General features: G+C 41.6%; 2 protein-coding genes across 3 annotated transcripts in view; one reads left to right on the top strand and one right to left on the bottom strand.

Moving 5' to 3' along the window:
* tmem184c (transmembrane protein 184C) overlaps positions 1-21,074 on the bottom strand; it is a 176,018-nt gene that overhangs the window by 152,943 nt on the left and 2,001 nt on the right. The window contains exons 5-10 of one of the 2 annotated variants that reach the window (XR_015713344.1): positions 20,878-20,952; positions 20,695-20,788; positions 19,274-19,386; positions 19,109-19,208; positions 18,879-19,050; positions 17,538-18,776 (exon numbers count right to left, since the gene is read on the bottom strand). Coding sequence is in view for 1 of the 2 variants with exons in the window: in XM_087808117.1 (XP_087664243.1) it covers positions 18,469-18,776; positions 18,879-19,050; positions 19,109-19,208; positions 19,274-19,386; positions 20,695-20,788; positions 20,878-20,952 (862 nt within the window). In the remaining variant the exon portion in view is untranslated. Of the gene's footprint in view, positions 1-16,797; positions 18,777-18,878; positions 19,051-19,108; positions 19,209-19,273; positions 19,387-20,694; positions 20,789-20,877; positions 20,953-21,074 lie in introns of those variants that run through there. The other variant, XM_087808117.1, reaches the window with a different exon arrangement.
* On the top strand, positions 615-16,800 carry prmt9 (protein arginine methyltransferase 9). Its single transcript, XM_087808070.1, has 13 exons — positions 615-813; positions 1,081-1,280; positions 1,356-1,504; positions 1,992-2,228; positions 3,104-3,271; positions 3,340-3,442; positions 3,501-3,610; positions 3,712-3,904; positions 6,230-6,413; positions 9,548-10,160; positions 10,230-10,383; positions 15,263-15,385; positions 16,474-16,800. Exons 2-13 carry the CDS (start codon positions 1,083-1,085, stop codon positions 16,705-16,707), a joined length of 2,466 nt encoding a protein of 821 aa, XP_087664196.1. The 5' UTR covers positions 615-813; positions 1,081-1,082; the 3' UTR covers positions 16,708-16,800.

Genomic DNA, 21,074 nt, shown 5'->3' with positions numbered 1-21,074 from the left:
TACTCCCTCTACTTCCGTGTTCGAGTCCCCCGGGTCGCTAATCTGGTTTTAAAGTTGAAAAATTAAATACGCGAAACTACTGTTTAACTCCAATATATCCTTGATACAATAATAAAGTAAATAAGAAGATAAAGAAACGTTAACCACAAACAGGTTCTGTTTTAAAAAAAAAAAGGTTATTGGTGAAAGTGTACCCGTAGAAACTATTCCAACAGTTTTAATATAATGTTTAATTGATTCTGATTTACAAACAAATGAACAAATATTTAAAAAAAGGAATGAATGTCCCGCAGCGTTTCAAGTCCTTAATAGGCCGTTGGATTACGCAATTGAACTAAAATAGAATCACAGCAATTTTTCCATTTGAGCGCTCTTGTAGGGAAGGTGTCATCTTGTCTCCTCTTCGTCTTTGGTTGAAACGCTATAGTTCTTGTTTCTTTTTTATTTCGACAACTAAAATAAACTTAACAACATCAATGGCACCCATTAAAAATATGTCAGTATATATCCCGCATTTCTTACTCAAACGGGTTAAACTTAAGTTATTGAGGCAGGACCTTTTGAATGTGTTGCAGTGTTTCCGGTCGAACTTTATTAGAGACGGACCAATTGCTCGTGCAGCCACAGGAAAGGTGCACTAGCGCGCAATGATGTAAACATACATATATGTTTGGATCGTATTTATTACGCGTTTATTAAGCGATCCTTTGAGTTTCATCTTAACTCGGAGGAAAGAATAAATCATTTGTTTTCTTTGGAAAAAGGTTGATAATGCCGTAATTCTCCTGACAAAATAGCATCACGATTTGAACAGTAAGTTTAAACTTAAACTGTAATTCAACAACTGAAAATATTAGACGTTTTGCCTTGTATTTTTGCAGTTATGCACGATGTTAGATGGTTGATATTGTTTGGCATCTCAAAAGACCCATTGATTCGTTTGAGAGAAACAAACATTAAACATAAATATTGCTTACATTTTAATGATAAAATACTTATTTTCTTATGTTATTTTTACATTTGTGGTCAGACCCACTGAGACAAGTGTGCATGTTTTGATCATATCTAACCAAACCTCAGGGATGCCGAACACCAACGCCAAGCCTAAACACAGCCGACGGAACCGCAGACGTCGCAGAGAAGATCCTGCCAGAAATGAGCTGGTGTCAAGTTCACTGGAAAGTGCCCAACAATGTCTCTTCAACCAGGATTATGGAACGGCTTTCGTGCACTATCTGTTGGTCCTCAACCTTGCCCCGGTTTTCAAGGACCTGGCAAAGGTGATCAACCTTTTAGGAAATAGTTGCCTGCTTCGCCGAATAGTCGTTTTAAACTACTTTGTCTACTGTCTGCAGGACTCTTTTCGATTCACTCTCTTTAAGTGGGCAGAGGAACTGGATTCCGTCGGCCGCATTCAGGACCTTTTTAACTGTTACGAGCAAGCGCTTGAAGTCTTCCCCGCCGACGAGGTCATTCTGAACAGCATGGGAGAGCATCTCTTCAGGTTTGTTTCTAATATTCCTGGTCCAACACCGTCTCTCCTCTCCATGCGTCTCAACCAGACGTGGGCACGGCACGGTCTGACTGACTGTATTTATGCTGCTCTCATGAGGTCACGGTTAAATATTGATGTAATTTGCCAGCAATTTATGATTTTTCTCATTTAAGTCATTAAAAATCCTTAATTTATCTATTTTTCATGTGTCCTTTTTGGGATAATACCTTTAAAAATATAGTTTTCATATAATATTTCTTCATTAAATGTATTTAAAATAAAATATAACACTATGTAATTGCTTATTTAGATGTATTTATGTTATCATGGCATAACTACACTTGTTTATAAATTATTTCACAATCCTTTTTCTAATCCTATTTCCCATCGTATTAAAGCCCCTTCCTTCTTTTGGCTTGATGGCCCCTTAGTCAGTTGCAGTATATACTGTGGCCCCTGGTCTAATGCACTCAATGTTTTCAATTGGTGTATGCAGAATGGGATTTCGGGACGAAGCTGCGGGTCATTTTCACAGAGCCCTGAAAATCAAACCAAACTACCCAGAAGCCCGAGAGAACTTCTACCGCGTGGCCAACTGGCTGGTTGAACGCTGGCACTTCCTCATGCTCAACGACCACGGCAGGAACCGTAAATACCAGCAGGCCATCCAGAAGGCGGTCCAGAGCGGCTGCAGCACTGTACTTGACATAGGTACTGGCACTGGGATCTTGGGGTGAGGAATTTTACACCACAATATTTATATTTGTGAGCGGTGTGTTCGTAAGTGATCCCAAACCCCCAACATATTTATGATTATTTGCTCTATTATTGTGTTGTTTTTATTCATTTTATTATTATTGTTTTTATTATTACTTTTACTATGTGAACTATTTGTTTAATCGAACTTGGATGTATGGTTAATCTTTTTGTGAATTGCTGTAACAACTCAAATTTCCCCAATATGGATAAAATAGAGGTATATATTATTATTTAGTTCTCATTTCTATGGCTGTGTATTGGCAAGAATCTGGCGATACAATGCATATCACAATGTATGTTCTCTTTATGTTCTTGTTTTTATTTTATTTTATTTTTATTTATTTTTTATGAAAAATTGCTGTATTTTCTGTGGCTATTGGAAAACAAAACAAACAAAACAAACAAAAGTTTTACCTTACCTTACCTTACCTTACAATGCAGGGACAACCATACGATATGTTATAATACTGCCGTAACAAGGATATATTTGTCTAGTATTGTCAAGTACTTGACTCTGGTGTTGCGGAATTTACAGACCACATAACTCTTGACGTAGTCATAACTACTTCAATTTGTTTTGAATGAAAAACGTGTCCAAACATCAGCTTTAAAAGCTGCCGAAGTCGACTGTATCCTCTCGTACTTAGACTTTGTAGGGATTGAATTGGTCCTTTAGCCGCGGAGGACATACTGGTTGCTGCCATCTACTGGCCAGAAGTTTAACTAAAAAAAAAAAAAGATTTGAATCCCCAAAAAAAGAATTGACACAGTATATTTCGATACAGTATTTTCTCTCTGCATCGATATTTTTTTAACGGCCTTATTCATTTCTTGGTTCTGTCTTCTAAGCATGTGCGCCAAAAAGGCTGGGGCTGCCGAGGTATACGCGTGCGAGCTCTCGAAAACCATGTATGACCTGGCCTGCGAGGTTTTGACTGCAAACGGGATGAAAGGTCAGATCAACATAATGCACAAGAAATCGCTAGACATGGAAGTTCCAAAGGACATCCCACAAAGGTAAAAGTGTCTCTTCTCCTTTTGCACATTTTTTCTCAAATCTGATCACATTTTTAATGATCTGTTAGGGTTTCCTTAGTGGTGACAGAGACGGTCGATGCCGGGTTGTTTGGAGAAGGGATCCTTGAAAGTCTCATTCATGCCTGGCATCATCTACTACTTCCTCCTCAGGTAGTAGAACATTTTAAAATGTGTTTTACAAAAGTAAAAATTGCTGCTCTCTTGATAGAGAGGATTGAACGAATCCGGCGAACAATCTGCGACCGGTCGGGTCATACCTGCCGGAGCCACCGTGTTCACCATGGCTGTCGAGAGTGAGGAGATCCGGCGGCATCACAGGTCGGTCCTCAAAAAAAGGGGGTTTTAATCTCACTCACTAGTGGTAACTGTTGGTAGTTATGCAGTCATGGGTGAACCAACTGAGTTCTGTTCCCCCCCAGGCTTCGTGTTCCCGACCTCGGGGGTCTGTCCTTGGCGGCTGCAGGAGAGCTGTGCAGTCCCGTGAGCTGTAGCCTGGAGCCCGACGACTCCATGGAGCCGTACACCACGGAGAGGCTGAGCCGACTCCCTGGAGGATTTAAGGCCCTGACGGAGCCTTTCAATGCCCTCAGCATTGATTTTAACAACGTACAGGTGAGAGGAAGCGTCTTCACGTTTACACTTGAGTAGAAATGTACTCCTATCACACTTATTTTTGTTTAGTTTACTGGAACTTTGTGCTGAAAAATCAGACTACTATTTGTTAAAAGGCAAGTAATGCATTGATTTAAGTGTCTTAAATTGGGATTGGACTCATCAGTTTGTGTCTGTTTGTACAAAACTCTCTTATCATTGAAATATTTACATGAATGATGAAGAGATGATCTTAAGCCCCGCCCACTGAAGACACTTTTTCTAAAGGTGAAATCTTGCTTATCAAAACCACGCCCTCTCTGCTGTGATTGGTCAATAATGTTCATTATTACATCATAATGGAGTCCGCTCTCGTAACCTCTCGTTCGCCCAGATTTCATACGAAGGAGAACTTTATAAAGAAACGTTAAAAACATGGTCATGATGAGGGACTTACTGCATCTTGGAGAGGAAGACTTTAATATTTGAAACATGGGAGTCAGGAGAGTTTAGTTTTCACATTAGTTGCCCTTTAAATAGATAGTAACAAGCTAAAAACTGTTAGTAGGGAACATGTGTAGCTGTCCAGGAGTTGAAATCCATCGTTATCTCATTTTATTTGAAAATCTCACAAGAATTTCGGTAGATTTATGCTGTGATAGATGTTAATCAAAAAATTATGTATTCACATATTTCTCTGGTCGGGCACTTCTCTCCTCCATCCTCCGACAGGCTCCTTTTATCCATTTATTTCTTTTAATCGTGTTACGACGGCAAGACAATAAATGAAGTTTGTAAGCCAGAGTACTTGTGAGTTTAAAAAAAGCATAAGGACTGGAGCTGAACAATGTTTTTCCAATTCAATTAAACATCTCAATTCAGAATGCAATTTTCAAATTGCAGGTTCTGCAAATTAAAAAAGGAAAGAAATTCTAATGCAGATGTGATGCCAGAAACAAAGCGACTTCCAAAGGTTTTTGTTTGCTTCTATTAAAAAGTGAGCAAACATTCCATTGTTGTAGCCAGTTTTTTGAGATTTCTCTACTCTAATTTGTGTTATACTTATACCGGTTGGACATTGAAATCCAGACAAATACGAGCACTTCTCCTTTGTTCATCCTAATCAACGTGGAATGAATCGCAGCCTTGTTCGTCCCTTTCCACCGCCTCATTTATTTATATTTAAATCATATTTAAATGAACCAGAGTTCATGATTCTTCTCACCGCGATCAGGAATATTTTTTTTAATCATGTATATAAACTGGATTACCATTTATTATTTGTTAATTTCAACATTTCTGACTTGTAACACATACTTAAATGTAAATGAATGCAAAAGAGCTCTCGTGTAAATGTTTATATTTTTCAACACGGTTATTAACATAAATGCTTTATTTACAGAGTGGATCAGGGGCTTATTTAAAACAAAATGGAGTTTAACAAGAATAAAACTGTAAACCGGTCATTCCTCCTGAGGGATCAATAAAGTTTTACCTTACCTTACCTTATTGATGATGTTGTGAAGATTATCATCTGAGCTTCATATAAATGTGTGGCGCAAATTCTTATTATTTATAAAATAAAAGCGTTTTGTTTTCAAATGACAAATGAACAAATCATGTGACGGTCTATTTATACAAGTGTGTTTTTAAAGGAGATCCCTCCGATCACGTGATCACATGAGGGAAACTTTAGCTTCTGATTTTATTCTCCAGCGTCACTTTGATCAAACTGACGTGATGTTGTTTCACAAGAACGTCTGTGACTCTCGTAGAGAAAGACTTGAAATGGCAGATTAAAATGTTCAGTATAAAACGATCGATGTTGTCTTAATAAATACAGTACAATACATCAGTTTGGAGAATGAGAACATATTTATTATAAGTTTGTGAATAATTTGTAACCAAAAAAAGTCCAAACATCAGCTTTAAAAGCTGCTGGAGTCGACTGTATCCTCTCATCCTCAGACTATGTAGGGATTTCAATTGTTCCTTTAGCCACGGAGGATATAATGATTACGATAATAATTTAATATCCACACGTGTAACTATACTTTTTACGACTTCTTAGTACATGAGGCCCTTGGTGTTTTGTGCAAAGCTGTGTATTTAAGGTTTTCATTATAACAAAAATATATTTTTTGTTCGTGAATCTTATTTATCGCTCATTTTGTAGACGAATGGAAACACAGTAAAATGGCAAAACAAAGAATTTACGAGACTCTGACACCATTGTGAGTCAGAAAAATGATTTGTTTAAGTTGTGGTGGTTGTGGAGTCTCATTTATTGTAAACAGTTATTTGACGACACAAAAGTATTTAAATAAAACCTTCTAACTCACACAGGAGCTGGAGAGTTTGACCTCCAGGGAGGTTAAGAGGATTCGACTGCCTGTCATCCAGGGGGGTAAACTGGACGCCCTGGCCATCTGGTTCCAGCTGCATCTGGATGAAGAGCACACCCTGTCTACTGGACCACATGAGGACACCTGCTGGGAGCAAGCCATCTACCCGGACCACATCTCTGAAGGTAGGACGACCACGGTTAACGAAAATACACTTGTGAAATATAATCGCGGAGCCACAAATGTTTAGATGAATCACAAGGTAGAAAAGAAAATCGACTAATGTCCATTAGTGGAGATAAATGTAGATGTTTCACACACATGTCTCTTGTTCAACGCTGCAGAAAACTGACCAGAAACTGTTTCCTTCAACTGAGAAAAATCTCTTAACTTAGGAAAATGTTGTCGGAACATGATCTGGAGTTTATAATCCATGCGTTTGTTTCATCTCGTCTGGACTATTGTAACAGTTTGTTTTCTTGTCTTAACAAGAAGGATCTGTCTCGCCTGCAGTTGATTCAGAACTCTGCAGCGAGAATTCTGACCCGCTCAAGTAGGAGAACTCACATTTCTCCGGTCCTTAAAACTCTTCACTGGCTTCCAGTTTCTTTCAGGATCAACTTTAAAATTCTGGTTCTTACTTTCAGATCTATTCATGGTCAGGCTCCTCCTTACATCAGTGATCTGATCCAGCCTTACACGCCAGCTCGGGCTCTGAGGTCTGTGGATCAGAATCTACTGATGGTTCCACGCACACAGTTCAGGACCAGAGGAGAGAAATCTTTTCAGGCTGTTGCTCCTAAGCTTTGGAATGATCTTCCTCTCTCTCTGTGTTTGATGATCTACTGACTCCTTCAAGAAACATCTTAAGACGTTTCTATTTGTTCAGGCTTTTCCTTGATTTTCTGGAACTCCTGTTATGTTATCAGTTTTATCTTGATCTTTAAAATATATACTTTATTGAATATTGTTTTGATTGTCTAAGCGCTTTGTGACCCTGGTCTGGAAAAGCACTATACTAATAAAAATTACTTACTTACTTACTTACATATCCAGCTCCAGTGGTTTGAAAATCCAAGGCCTTCAATGTAGAAAATGAGGTTGAAAATGATTGAATTAACTAATATTTGTCCCTTGAAATTGTCCTACTGTTATGCATTCCTACGCCACACGGGGGCACTGGTCGCTAACAAGCCATCCGCCAAACGTTTCGAATCCACCCAGGTCATCAAAGCTTCCGTCAGGGGTGACTCTAACCGCCGGAGACAGAGAGTGACACGTTCCAGTTGGCGTCGTGGAACATCCTCTAGCAGGCAGTCTCAACAGCAGCCTGCTGGGCCCCCGCTAACTGGCGGCATCAAGGCCTCCTCGCCGCATTCCCGCTGATCGGGAACATCCGTTTTCCGGGCTGCGATCTTGTGTGGCGTGATCGCATGTGGCACTCTTTAGTGTTCATGAAATTATTATGGTCAATAAATATGCATCACTCCCAAATGTCTCCGATGATCTCGGCGCTTTACGCGCCGACGCGAACAGATGTTATTCCTGAAGGAATCTTCTCCCTGTCTGCTCCCGCGAATCTCATTTGGCTGTCTGGCTTCACCTGCCCCACCTCCACTCTCCTCCTTCGACATCACCTACTTTCACTTCTCTGATGTTTTTGCCGTTTGCCATCATCTCACACCGATGGTTGTGGAATCTTTGAACGTGGTGGAACGGCCAATAAAGTAGATTATGTAACATAATGTATAATAATATAAGATGTAATGAAGGAATGTAAAGATGGAGATCGGCTGGCTCTTTTCTCTGAACCCTTTTTTTTTTTTTAATCCTTTAACAGGAATAGGAGATGAGCTATACTACAGTATTTTGTACTTTGTAAAAAATGTTAAAGTGAACACTCAGAGACCATCTTAAGGTAAGGTAAGGTAAGACTACCTTACCTTAAGATGGTCAGTGAGCAGAGAAGCAGAATGAGTGCACGAATGCTCCTTCCCAGGTGCAAAACAAATAGACTCAGGGACTCATTCATTCCTCGGGCTATTAAATTGTACAATTCTGAGTTCGGGGGCAGGAGTGGAGTGAAAGTATCTGGATGTTCTGTTCTATGTTAGTCTTTGTATCCTTTGTCTTTTTTGTTTTTCTTTGATTTATGTTCTTTATCTTTAGACTTAGATTGTATCATCTTGTTCTTTCTATTTATGTTCTTGTTCTTATTTTATTTTGATTTATTTTTCATGAAAAATTGCTGTATTTTCTGCGGCTATTGGAAAAAAACAATTTCCCGAAGGAGACCTCCTGAGGGATCAATAAAGTTTTACCTTACCTTACCTTACCTTATATAGGTTTGGCACACAAAGGACTTTGTAAAAAAATGTTAAAGTGAACAAGAAGATGAAAAACTTTTATCTACAGTTAAGCACAGTTTGACGGTTTTTGGCCCCTTTTCCATGATGAATAACCTTTTGCAATATATATTCAACATTAATGTGAGTGTTTGACAGTGTTGCAACTTAACCCTTGTATTATCTGTGGGTCAACGTGACCCGGTGGCCCGAAAACAAATGTGACAACAGAAGGTATAAATGGGAAGAGAAGTAAACTGTATTTCAGTTTAAATTTGTTACTATTGTAGATCTTTATTATTCTATTTTGTTGCTTTTCTAAACCATTTTTTTAATGGCGATGCTCTTTAGCAGTTATTGCATCAGAACCGATACATCGGCTCTGTGTTAAAATGGTTTTGATACGAGGGCCTAGTTATCTGCTCTCAGACGATGTTTGGATGTTCTAGAGAAGATAAACCTTCAAGGAGTCGTTTGAAATATCAAATCCTTTCGTCACTAAAAGGTTAAAAAGCGGACTTGTTGTATTATTGCCTTTTCTTAACCGGGACTTTTAATGTGGCCTGTCAGGTGGTTGGTTTAGTAGATCTTTGGTCTTGTTGATATTTTGAAATATAGAGAGGTCAGTGTTTAACCCTTGTGTCAAGATTAAGAGGATCTGGTGGCCCCGAAAAAAAACAACTGTTGTGCTGTCTCTGGGTCAGGGTGACCCTACCACAAAAACATTTGTTATTGTTGTTGTTCACCTATACCCTGAGACAACACAAGGGATATCACAAACGCATTTGTTTTCGGGCCTTTGGGTCACCTTGACCAATGGTGATTTTTTTGTGAAGGATAAATACAGATTAATATTAAATTAATCCTAAACGATCGAATAGACGATATAAAAATCAGAATTCCTGTAAGTTACGATACCTTTGTTCGGCCGGTAAAGGTTTTTGTCTCCTTTTGTAATCGAGTATGTCTTCCAGGGCTGATCCTCCAACCACAGGACCAACTTGTCGTGGAGGTTTCCTGCAAGGACGCGTACCTGAGGCTCTGCAGCGTCGCCGTGGAGAGACGGGGTCACCCTCAGGCTCAACAGAACCCCGAAGAACCCAACCCAGAGGCAGAACTGTGCAGCGCTTTAGCTTGCTTGCAAACAAACCAAGGCCAAGACTTCTGCACGATGGAGAGTTCAGAAATGGCTCTTCTGAACAACCATGACTACCACGACAGGTTCAGAACCGCCCTGGATAAAGTCATTTCCCAGCTGAAGAGAAGCTCCCCGCTCACGGACCTTCTCTACGTGCTGGACGTGTCGGAGGGGTTCTCCATTCTGTCCCTCGTCGCCGCCAGTCTGGGGGGCGTCAAGGCCTTCAGCTCCGTGGAGAAGACGAAGCAGCAGGAGGTTCTGAAAAGACTCGCCCGGTCCAACCACATCCCGGAGGATCATCTAGAGTTCTGGCTCAACAACATGGAGGACGAGCAGGGGAAGCTACAGAGGCCGTCGCGGGAGAAGCTGTGGAGCGCCATCATCTTGGACTGTGTGGAGACCTGCGGGCTGATCCGGCAGAAGCTGATGGAGAAGGCTTCCTTGGCAAGGTGAAGGACCTCAGTTCACATAAGATAAAGCCTTGAAAACGATGCAAACGTTTTCTGTTGGGTGATCAGGTGTCTGCTGGAAGACGGAGGAAGCATCTTCCCACAGAAGATAATCGTGTGCGGGATGCTGGTGGACTCCCAGATGCTGCTGCTGGAAAGCGCCGTCCAGGGTCAAGAGCCGACTTTAGGGTTCAACATAGCTCCGTTCATCAACCAGTTTACAGTAAGTTGAGGAAGCAAAGCCATAAAATATACCATTTTGTATATGGCTGTGTATTGGCAAGAATCTGTGAATACAACATGTATCACGACACGGCAACAATACGATATATTGTGATACTGTAGTAACAAGTGTATATGTGTAGTATTGTCGAGTACTTGACTCTGGTGTTGTAGAATTTACAGACCACATGACTCTTGACGAAGTCGCAACTGCTCTCCTTTGTTTTGAAACCAAAATATGTCCAATCATCAGCTTTAAAAGATGCTGGAGTCACTGTATCCTCTCGTCCTTAGTTCATGTGAGGATCTTGCATAGTTTCTTACGCTGAGGAAAAAGTAGAAGCCGGAAACTTTATAACAACACAACAATGAACAACCCTGTGTAAGTGTGTGTGTTAATTGCCAATTACATTTTTTTTTTAAATCTTTTTACTTTATACACACTTATTACTATTACTATTGAAAAATAAACCACGAGAGTACTATGATACACATTTAAACATGATTTCAATGCCAGAAAAAAGGTAAGGTAAGGTAAGGTAAAACTTTATTGATCCCTCAGGAGGTCTCCTTTGGGAAATTGTTTTTTTACAATAGCCAGCAATTTTTCATAAACAATAAAAAATAATACATAAAAAATAAAATAAGAAGAACATAAAGAGGAAGAACAAGATGACACAATCTAAGTCTAAAGACAAAGACAAAGAACATAGGTCAAGGAAAGAAAAACAACAAAGACAAAGATACAAAGACTAACATGGAACAGAACATCCAGATACTCTCACTCCACTCCTGCCCCCGAACTCAGAATTGTACAATTTAATAGCCCGAGGGATGAATGAGTCCCTGAGTCTATTTGTTTTGCACCTGGGTAGGAGCATTCGTGCACTCATTCTGCTTCTCTGCTCACTGATGACAGTGCTGAGAGGATGACTGTCATCGTCCATGATGGACAGTAGTTTGTTCAATGATCTCCTCTCAGCAACTGTCACCAGTGAGTCCAGCTTCATTCCAACCACAGAACCAGCCCTCCTGATCAACCTGTCCAACCTGTTGACACTCCTCTTGGACACATTTCCACCCCAACACACCACAGCATAGAACAGGACACTGGCCACCACAGACTGGTAGAACATGCAGAGGAGCTTCTTGCAGATGTTAAATGAACGAAGCCTCCTCAGAAAGTACAGTCTACTCTGAACCTTCTTATACACATGGTCTGTGTTGCAGGACCAGTCCAGTTTACTGTCCATCCACACACCGAGGTACTTATAGTTGTCCACTATCTCCACCTCGTCGCCTCTGATGGACACTGGACGTGGCTTTGTCCTGGACCTCCCGAAATCCAAGACCAGCTCCTTGGTTTTTGAGGTGTTCAGCTGCAAGTGGTTCCTCTCACTCCAGTCCACAAAGTCACGTATCAGACTCCTGTACTCGTCTTCGCTGTTGTCCCTGATGCATCCAACAATGGCAGTGTCGTCAGCATACTTCTGGACGAGACTCAGCTCTGAGTTGTAGCAGAAGTCTGAAGTGTAGATGGTGAAGAGGAGAGGGGCCAGTACTGTCCCCTGAGGTGCTCCTGTACTGCACACCATAGTGTCAGACTTGATGTCCTTCAGCCTGACATACTGTGGTCGATCAGTAAGATAGTCCGTAATCCAGGAGACCAGACCAGGGTCCACATGCATCTTAGTCAGTTTGTCCTGCAGCAGAGTGGGTTGGATAGTGTTGAAGGCACTAGAAAAGTCCAGGAACAGGATTCTCACTGAACCGCTTCCTTTATCCAAGTGGGAGTAGGTCCGATGCAGGAGGTGAAGGATGGCATCTTCCACACCAACTGCTGGCTGGTAGGCAAACTGCAGGGGGTCTTGCGCGTGCTGGACTTGTGGCGTAAGATGTTTGAGGACCAGCCGCTCCAGTGTCTTCATCAGCTGCGAAGTCAGTGCCACCGGTCTGTAATCGTTCAGCACACTCGGTCGGATCTTTTTAGGGACTGGAACGATACAGGAAGTCTTCCACAGAGTTGGTACTTTCCCCAGCCGTAGACTGAGGTTGAAGACATGCTGGAGTGGCTCAGCTAGTTCAGCAGCGCAGGTCTTTAGCAGTCGAGCAGACACCTTATCAGGACCAGCAGCCTTCCCTGGACGAATCCTCCGAAGTACATCCTGTACCTGGAGTGAGGTGAAGCTGGGAAGTGGTTCTGTGGAGCTGGGGGGGGCACAAGAAGGTGGGGCAGGTCCTGAGGCGGGCAGCAGTGAGGGTGAGGTGACCTGCTCAAACCTGTTGAAAAAGTTGTTCAGTCCATTTGCCTCATCCACCGTGTCCACTGCAGTCAGAGAGGCCTTGGTCTTGTGTCCAGTGATGGTTTTAACACCATCCCAGACCTCTCTTATTTCTTCTCGGCTCAGCTTCTCCTCCAACCTCCTCCTGTAGGTGTCCTTTGCCTCCTTCAAGCATCGCTTCACCTCCTGCTGAGCTGACCTCATGGCGTCCCTGTCTCTGCTCCTGAATGCCACTTTCTTCCTGTTAAGGACATCCTTGACCTCCTTTGTTACCCACGGTTTATTATTAGGGTAACAGCGGACAGTCTTAGTAGGGGCGACAACGTCCAAACAGAAATTTAAATAATCTGTTAGACAGTGTGTCTGTCCCTCGATGTCCTCACCATGAGACCTCAGCAGCACATCCCAGTCTGTTGTTTCAAAGCAGTCTCTGATGGCGTCCTCCACAGCTGGTGTCCACTTTCTGATTGTCTTAGTGGTCACAGTCTGTCTCTGCACCAGAGGAGTGTACTGTGACTGAAGGTGGACCAGGTTGTGATCGGACCTTCCAAGTGGAGGAAGAGGTTTGGCTCTGTAGGCGTCCTTCAAGTTGGAATAAAGAAGGTCAATTGTCCTGTTATTCCTGGTGGGACAATCCACGGCCTGATGGAAAGTAGGCAGAGTAGAGTCCAGGTTGGCATGATTAAAGTCTCCAGAGATGATGATAAACGCGTCAGGATTTTGATTCTGAAGTCGAGCTGTCATTGTGTGGATCTTCTCACAGGCAGATGCAGCCGCAGCGCTCGGAGGAATGTAGACACACAGCGCGATCACGTGACTGAACTCACGCGGTAGATAATATGGACGCATGCTGACAGCCAACAGTTCTAAATCTTGACAACAAGAGACTTTCTTTACAGTAACGTGTCCCGGACTACACCAGCGTTTCTTCACGTACATGATCAGACCTCCTCCTCTGCGCTTCCCACACGCGCGCGCGTCTCTGTCCGCTCTGATGGTGCTGAAACCAGGCAGATCCACGTGTGAGTCCGGAGTCAGCTGAGTGAGCCACGTCTCCGTGAAGATCAACAAGCTGCTCTCTCTGTAGATCCGCTGGTTGTTGAGGGCAGACAGCTCGTCCATCTTATTCGTCAGTGAATTGACGTTCCCCATCGTGATCGTTGGGATCGTTGGTCTGTGACGTCTCCGATTGTCCGTTAGCTTAGCCTTTAGCCGCTTCCCTGCCCGACAGCCTCTGTAACGGCGCTGAAGTTCGATCGGGATCTTGTGGCGATCTCCAGCCCGTGCCATTGACTTCAGCGACAGTAGATCCTCTCTTGAGTAAACAAGACGATTCTTTCCATGTTCAAAAGTATCCATTTAAAAAGATTATAGTAAAAAATTAATAAAAAACAGAAAATTATAGAAATTGCTGCGGAGCTACTGGAAGAGGCAGCCGTCCTCGTCGGCGCCTTTAATGTAAAAAGTAAATGAAAAAGACCCTGTTCATACAGGATCGTAAAAACTGAGTTAGTTATTCAAGTGTATCGATATTTGATGTATATCATGTTTTAAAAGCTACTTGAGCTCGGTGTATCCTCTCGTCCTCAGTCATTGTTCCTATAGCCCAGGGGTGTCAAACTGGTCCAGAAAAGGGCCGAGACGGTGCAGGTTTTTGTTCCAACCAGTCAAGCACACATGAGTTAACCAATCAGGTGTCGGCTTAAACAAGCAACACCTGACTGACAATTAATTGATTACTGTCTTCAGACGCCTGATTGGTTCAACTTTATGTGCTTGACTGGTTGGAACAAAAACCTACACCACCCCGGCCCTTTACTGGACCGGTTTGACACATGTGCTATAGCCGCTGAGAAGGTAATGACAGAGGTCTCAATGCGCCGCAAAAACAAACACTGTGAATATTTGCATGTTAATTGTAAAATGAAAAGAAAAAATAATCAAATTGTTTGATTTTTGTATTGTCAATCCTATGTTGTGATAACAATATTGCCACATTCTGATAATTTACTGAAATATAAACCATGAGATAACTACATACTGTATATAGATATACTGTATATATATATATATATACAGTACAGAATCGATATTTTCTTACAGCCATTTCGATTAGTCTAAATAACTTCTGCTAAGCTGTCCTGGTAAAAGTCTTGTCACCGTGTCACGACCTACTGAACAAGGAACGCGACTCGAGTCTCGAGTGACTCCGAGTGACTCTTTGAATTCACGTTGTCCGCATAAGAACTGATTTCCATTTCCCCCCCGGCCTCCCCTGGGACGCTCATTTGTTTAAAGCAGATGTTAGAAACCTTTTGAAGGCCTCGGTGGAGGACGCCTTTTTTCTTTTTTTTTTCCTGTGCAACTGTCACAGAAGACGCCTCACGACCTGAGACGCTCCGAGACGACTATCTGCACCAGAAACATCAAAAGACGGGCTCGGAGATCTGTGTCAGGGAGGAGGAAACATCAGTTTACTCCGCCGAGAAGAAAGCGGCGACTCTTTCCGAGCTGTTCACCAAAGAGTTGCAGCTCTATCTACTTGTGTGTGAGAAATAACCAGGAAAGTTTGACGCGTCTGTCTTGGCTCTTCTTCAGGTGCCGGTGCATGTGTTTCTGGACTTCTCCACGCTGGAGTGCAAACGTCTGAGTGAGGCTGTGGAGCTTTTTGTCCTTGACCTCATGAATGTCACCGCAAACTACACGACCAGAGAGGTCAAGGTGAGGTCATGTTTAGACTCTTTCAGTAACACTTTGAGATAATATACATTTCTAGTGATATAAACTTCACTCATTTTCTACTTGCCCTCCTGTCGACTAAGGGTTGGGATTATTTTCAGAGTAATCTGTTCATTTTTAGAGTTTTAGACAAAGATGTTTGTTCATTTTAATGTAGCAACTGGAGCTCAGTTGACAAAAAGATTTGAGAGGTTGAAAGATTTCTTGCTCAAAAACCACCTCAAAAACCTTGCCTTACCAAATTGTTGGTTGGAATTCTCATTTCATTTTCAAAATATTTCTGAACTTCTGCATTTTGTGTCTTCTCGTTTATTCTATTGTAACAGTTTATTTTGGTGTCTAAACAAGAAGGATCTGTCTCGGCTGCAGTTCATACAAAACTCTGCAGCGAGAATTCTGACCTGCTCTAGTAGAAGAACTCACATTTCTCCGATCCTTAAAACTCTTCACTGGATTCCAGTTTCTTTCAGGATCAATTTAAAATTCTGGTTCTTACTTTCAGATCTATTCAAGGTCAGGCTCCTCCTTACATACAAGAGAGAGGAGAGAAATCCTTCCAGGCTGTTGCTCCTAAGCTTTGGAACGATCTTCCTCTGTGTTTGATGATCTACTGACTTCTTCAAGAAACATCTTAAGACATTCTTATTTGTGCAGGCGTTTCCCTGATTTTCTGAGACTCCTCTTATGTGTCTTGGCCTTTTAAAGTATATATTTAACTGTGTATTGTTTCTGATTGTTCGAGCGCTTTGTGACCCTGGTCTGGAAAGGTGCTTCATAGATAACCTTACTTACTTACTTACTAACAAGAGTTAAAACTAAGTCCGATGTAACATCCCTTGTTGACTTCCTCTTGTTAAAGGACGACTCATGACAACTTATAGGATTAAAAAGAGACGTTTGCCTTGACCCAATCCCATCTTAATATGTCTCACAACATGAGTAGTAACATATGCTCAAGTTTAAAAACCTGAAATTCCGCCTGGATTTTACAGATTCTACCAACAAATCCTGATCAGGACCACCATCCCTTCATGTTGTGATGTCCTCTGATGTGTGTCTTTGTACCTCAGGTCCAGGTGACCTCTCCCGGCAGGATCACAGCGATCCCCTTTTGGTACCAGATCTACCTTGACCAGGAGACCACCGTCAACACTCTGGACTCGAACTCTCACTGGAAGCAGGCCGCCGCGGTCCTGCAGCAGCCTCTGGAGGTCCAGGTCGGGGACTGGGTGCAGCTGATGGTGAAGCTTCACAAGAGCACGTTAACCATCGTGGCAGAAAAACAATCTCCTCCTATGGAGTAAACGCCTCTTTTAAATGTTCCAGTTTCTTCTCGTTGTTTTTGTTTTTTTTAGCTTAAAGTGGCACTTTTTATGAAAAATAAAACGTGAAACTTATTTTCATTTTGAGATTTATTTTTTTTAAAACAAACATTTTCATTTTACTCTTCATATAAAAATAGTCGGATAAGGCAATCCATCGTCATGAAGTCATGGTCCATTTGTGTTCACCGACTGCAGATATGCATTCAAATCATCACGACCTTTACTCCAGAGAACGCTTCAATACATCAGAGCACAACACCCCAGATTCTGAAGCGTTACCTTCTTCTGAACAAGAGCAGACAGAGTAGTGAATCAATAAAGGCATGAATTTAACATTCTGGCTGATTGTTTAATGCGTGATTAACTTCATGTTTGTGCAAAATTCACACGGCAATATACGTTTGTTTGTTTTTATTTGTATGAACGTAGATCTAAACACTCCAATGATTTAAAAAATTGTTTAAATGAACACCTAAAGTTAGGGTTTTCTTTCATTAATTTCATTTCTGCTGCTCATTACTAGTGATGGTTTGATGAAGCTTCATGAAGCAGTGTCATTATTTTCAGAGTCCACTAGATGGCGGTCTCTGCACTTTTTTCCTATACTATCCTTTTTTTCATATATTGTTTTTCATGCATATATTTATTTTGATTTACACACTTTTATGTTTTATTTGAAAGTTCTATTTTCCTTTGTTTTGAACAACTGTTCTAATGAAACATCATTTTTAAACTGATGGCGCCACCTACTGACCTAAACAACATGACACTGTTTCATGAAGCTTCATCAGCGCATCACTACTCATTACCGTTCACTTTTTAGAAGAGCTGGAGTCTTTTCCAACAACACAGGACAATATAGATATCGATGTCAGAACTTAAGTGGCTCAACTCTTCTTTAGAACTTTGGGAGAAGTGTGGCCATCAAAAGGACGTCTTAATCTTAATCCAAAAACCGTATGAATAAAAGAGACGTCTAGTCTTCTCACTTGTACGAGTCTTCAGTGTCATTAAATACAAATTACATTAAAATGCTTTTTGTGGATTTCCACAAATGATTTCTTAGGGCATTTTGTTAAAACACATATTGAACAGTTTCTTCAAAATGAAGCTAAAACTTGCACTTCCTTCGTTGTTATAACCTCAGTGCAGTAAAGCTTCATCAACCAAAGTATAAACAAAAAAACAGTACGAGAACACAGCTCAAGATGAACTTTTAAAGAAAACAAAATCGTTTTAAAGAGTTAATACAACAAAATGAAAGATAACTAATTGGTAATAACAGACTTGGACAGTTGATACTTGAATATCACCTCATTTTCCTCATCAAATTATCTTTAAACTCTAATTTTACTTCCAGCTTCTCCGTCAATCGCTACAACGACAGAAACCATATTCCATTTCTGATCTTCACTCAGTGTCTGGTTAAGAGATAAATTCTCTGATTCTTCTCTCTGGTATCTTCCAAAATACATGAGATCATGTTAAATAGTTGAGATTCGGTAAATCTAAGGCAGTGTCGCTGATGTTTTAACATCACAGGAACGTGTTGTGCTCTTCACTTCCTAACATGATGACATCAAACGGAACAAATGATTCGTTCCATCACTTTCCTTTACATTCTTTCAGTCATCTTAAAGAGGTCCAGTCCTTCAGAGGAATCCAGATCTGGAATGAGTTGAGATGATGTGATGGGGAAGGTCTGACCGAAGCAGAAAAGCGGTTTGTCGACGGCTTCTCTTAGGTGATGACGATTAAATCTTCGTCGTTGGATTTGTCCGTCCTCTCCTCCTCCTCCTCCTCAGTGTCATCCGGTCTGGCTTCTTGTCCCTCGTCCCAAGTTGCCGAGTTGAAACCGGCGGGCGCAGATAAAGAGTGCGGGGTCAAAGTTCGCCCCATGCCCTCATACTGACCTTTCGGGGACCCTGGGTGGTTTGTAGAATCGCTGATTGCGTTCTGGGAACTGGAGGAGAGGAGGCCGGACCGCTCTCCGTCCTCCTGGGCCTCGTTGAAGTAGTTGTTCCTGGGACGTCCCATCACCGTCCGACCTGATGAGCATGAGACGGTCAGTCGAGCTTTTTACCTCCAGAGATTCCAGAGAGATCGAACTTCACTGCCCTGGACATGCGGTTCGCACCGACAGCACTTACCGACATTGCGGACCTGCTCGCTGATGTCGGCTCGGACGTCCGAGATGTCCCACATCGCCATGAAGGAGTCGAAGCAGGACCCTTCCTCGCCCTCCTGGATGTACGGCTTGTAGGTGAAGCTGAAGTGATGAGCGATGGCAGCCAGAAACATCTCCACGCAAATCACGAAATCCTAAAAGAGAGTCGGGCGTTAACCGAAAATCAATTCGAAACCACGTGCTTCACCTCACCTGTAGACCTGTAGCCACAGCCTCCACGCTCTTCCAGTCCCACGTGCGCTCCTCGGATATGATTCCCACTTTAACCAGCAGAGCGATCAACACAGCTTGCCTAGAAAGACACATTTTGCTCTGAATTGTATTTCAAAGTGTATTAAGAAGTGCGGGAAGTTTTACCAGAAGGAGACGAAAACCACCATTTTGACACAGAGGAACTTTCCAACCGGTTTGATGGGACCAAGCTCTTCTCTCAAGGCTCTGTAGAACAGCACCAAACAGTACATGGCAAACTGAGAAGAGAGAGAGAGAGAGGGGGGGAGAAAAGGGGTTCTATTTTAGCTATAAACATTTTGGATTGGAAAGAAGCAGATTTGAGTGAGATCTAAAGTTATCGAAACTTAAACTAAAACTGAAATTCTGGTTATTTCGCCTGATGATAAGGTTCCAGGGTTGAGTCAGTACTTTGGGTGATTTAGGTCAGTCTGTCAAACTGAGCCTGAGAAACCTGGGTGTTGTATTTGACAAAGACATGTCTCTAGTTCAACACTGCAGAAAACTGACTAAAAACTGTTTCCTTCAACTGAGAAAAATCTCTAAATTTAGGAAAATTATGTCACAACACGATCTGGAGCTTGTGATCCATGCGTTTGTGTTTTCTTGTGTAGACTATTGTAACAGTTTATTTTGGTGTCTAAACAAGAAGGATCTGTGTCGCCTGCAGTTGATACAAAACTCTGCAGCGAGAATTCTGACCCGCTCTAGTAGAAGAACTCACATTTCTCCGATCCTTAAAACTCTTCACTGGCTTCCAGTTTCTTTCAGGATCAACTTTAAAATTCTGGTTCTTACTTTCAGATCTATTCATGGTCAGACTCCTCCTTACATCAGTGATCTGATCCAGCCTTACATCCCAGCTCGGGCTCTGAGGTCTGTGGATCAGAATCTATTGATGGTTCCTGAACACGCTTCAGGACCAGAGGAGATAAATCCTTTAAGGCTGTTGCTCCTAAGCTTTGGAACCATCTCTGTGTTTAATGATCTACTGACTCCTTCAAGAAACATCTTAAGACATTTTTATTTGTGCTTTTCCCTGATTTTCTGGAACTCCTGTGTTTGTCTTATGTTGTAGGTATTATTATTTGTAGGTATTTTAACTATGTATTGCTTTTGATTGTTCAAGCACTTTGTGACCCTGGTCTAGAAAGGCGCTTTACAAATAACTATTACTTACTTACTTATCGGAACTGCACACACAAACCAAGTTATATTCATAGCGTACAAATATATCTTGGTTTGTGTGTGCACAAATGTTCTATTGGATAAACAGAGAAATAGTTTGAAGGTAGCATCGTGTGACTAAAGGATCATAAATCAATAGAAAAATGGGTTGGTCTTCAAAAGTAGGTCACTGTACTGGAGCAAATTCTTCCACAATTATATCATGCAGTTAACAAAGGGAGTGAAATATTAACTTTATGCTCACGAGATCCCAAAACTGTTTTTTTTACTGCAGTTTACACCTCATTGAATAGATAAGATTTATCAAGATTTAAAACCGTCGCATGATTTTGTTTTTCAGTACAAAGTTGAAGTATTACCAGCTGTGACATGTTGTTGAAGATAACCAAATAGGTCCATGCATTCTTGAAGCTGAAATTGCCTTCGTCGTACACGCCGCACAGCTGGCAGATTCTGGAAGTATAAGTTTATCAAAGGCTGTGTCAAATCTTCAGTGTGAGGAATCAGGATGTGAGACATTGTATATTACATATTGTACTTACAAAGCGATTACAGTCGTCACCGGCCGTACAACCGTGTACTGCAACACTCCCAGTTTGCATCTCAAAAGTAAAACCCTGAAAAGATTTGTTTTTCATTAACGTGGTTTAACATGTAAATAATAATGACATCTCCAAGTGTGACAGTTGCTCCAATATGACTGAAACATCATACTAGTGATGGTCTGATGAAGCTTCAT

The sequence above is a fragment of the Callionymus lyra genome, chromosome 1 (genome assembly GCF_982586985.1).
Source record: "Callionymus lyra chromosome 1, fCalLyr1.hap1.1, whole genome shotgun sequence".
In the NCBI taxonomy this organism is placed as follows: domain Eukaryota; kingdom Metazoa; phylum Chordata; class Actinopteri; order Syngnathiformes; family Callionymidae; genus Callionymus; species Callionymus lyra.
This window is presented reverse-complemented; position numbering and strand designations above follow the sequence as displayed.

What these genes read in the sequence shown, in the direction of transcription:
- prmt9 (XM_087808070.1), top strand. Translation starts at nt 1,083, where the DNA reads ATGCCGAACACCAACGCCAAGCCTAAACACAGCCGACGGAACCGCAGA. An exon ending in TTTTCAAGGACCTGGCAAAG is followed by an intron (nt 1,281 to 1,355) that starts GTGATCAACCTT and finishes TACTGTCTGCAG; the next exon opens with GACTCTTTTCGATTCACTCT. An exon ending in CGTTCATCAACCAGTTTACA is followed by an intron (nt 10,384 to 15,262) that starts GTAAGTTGAGGA and finishes GCTCTTCTTCAG; the next exon opens with GTGCCGGTGCATGTGTTTCT.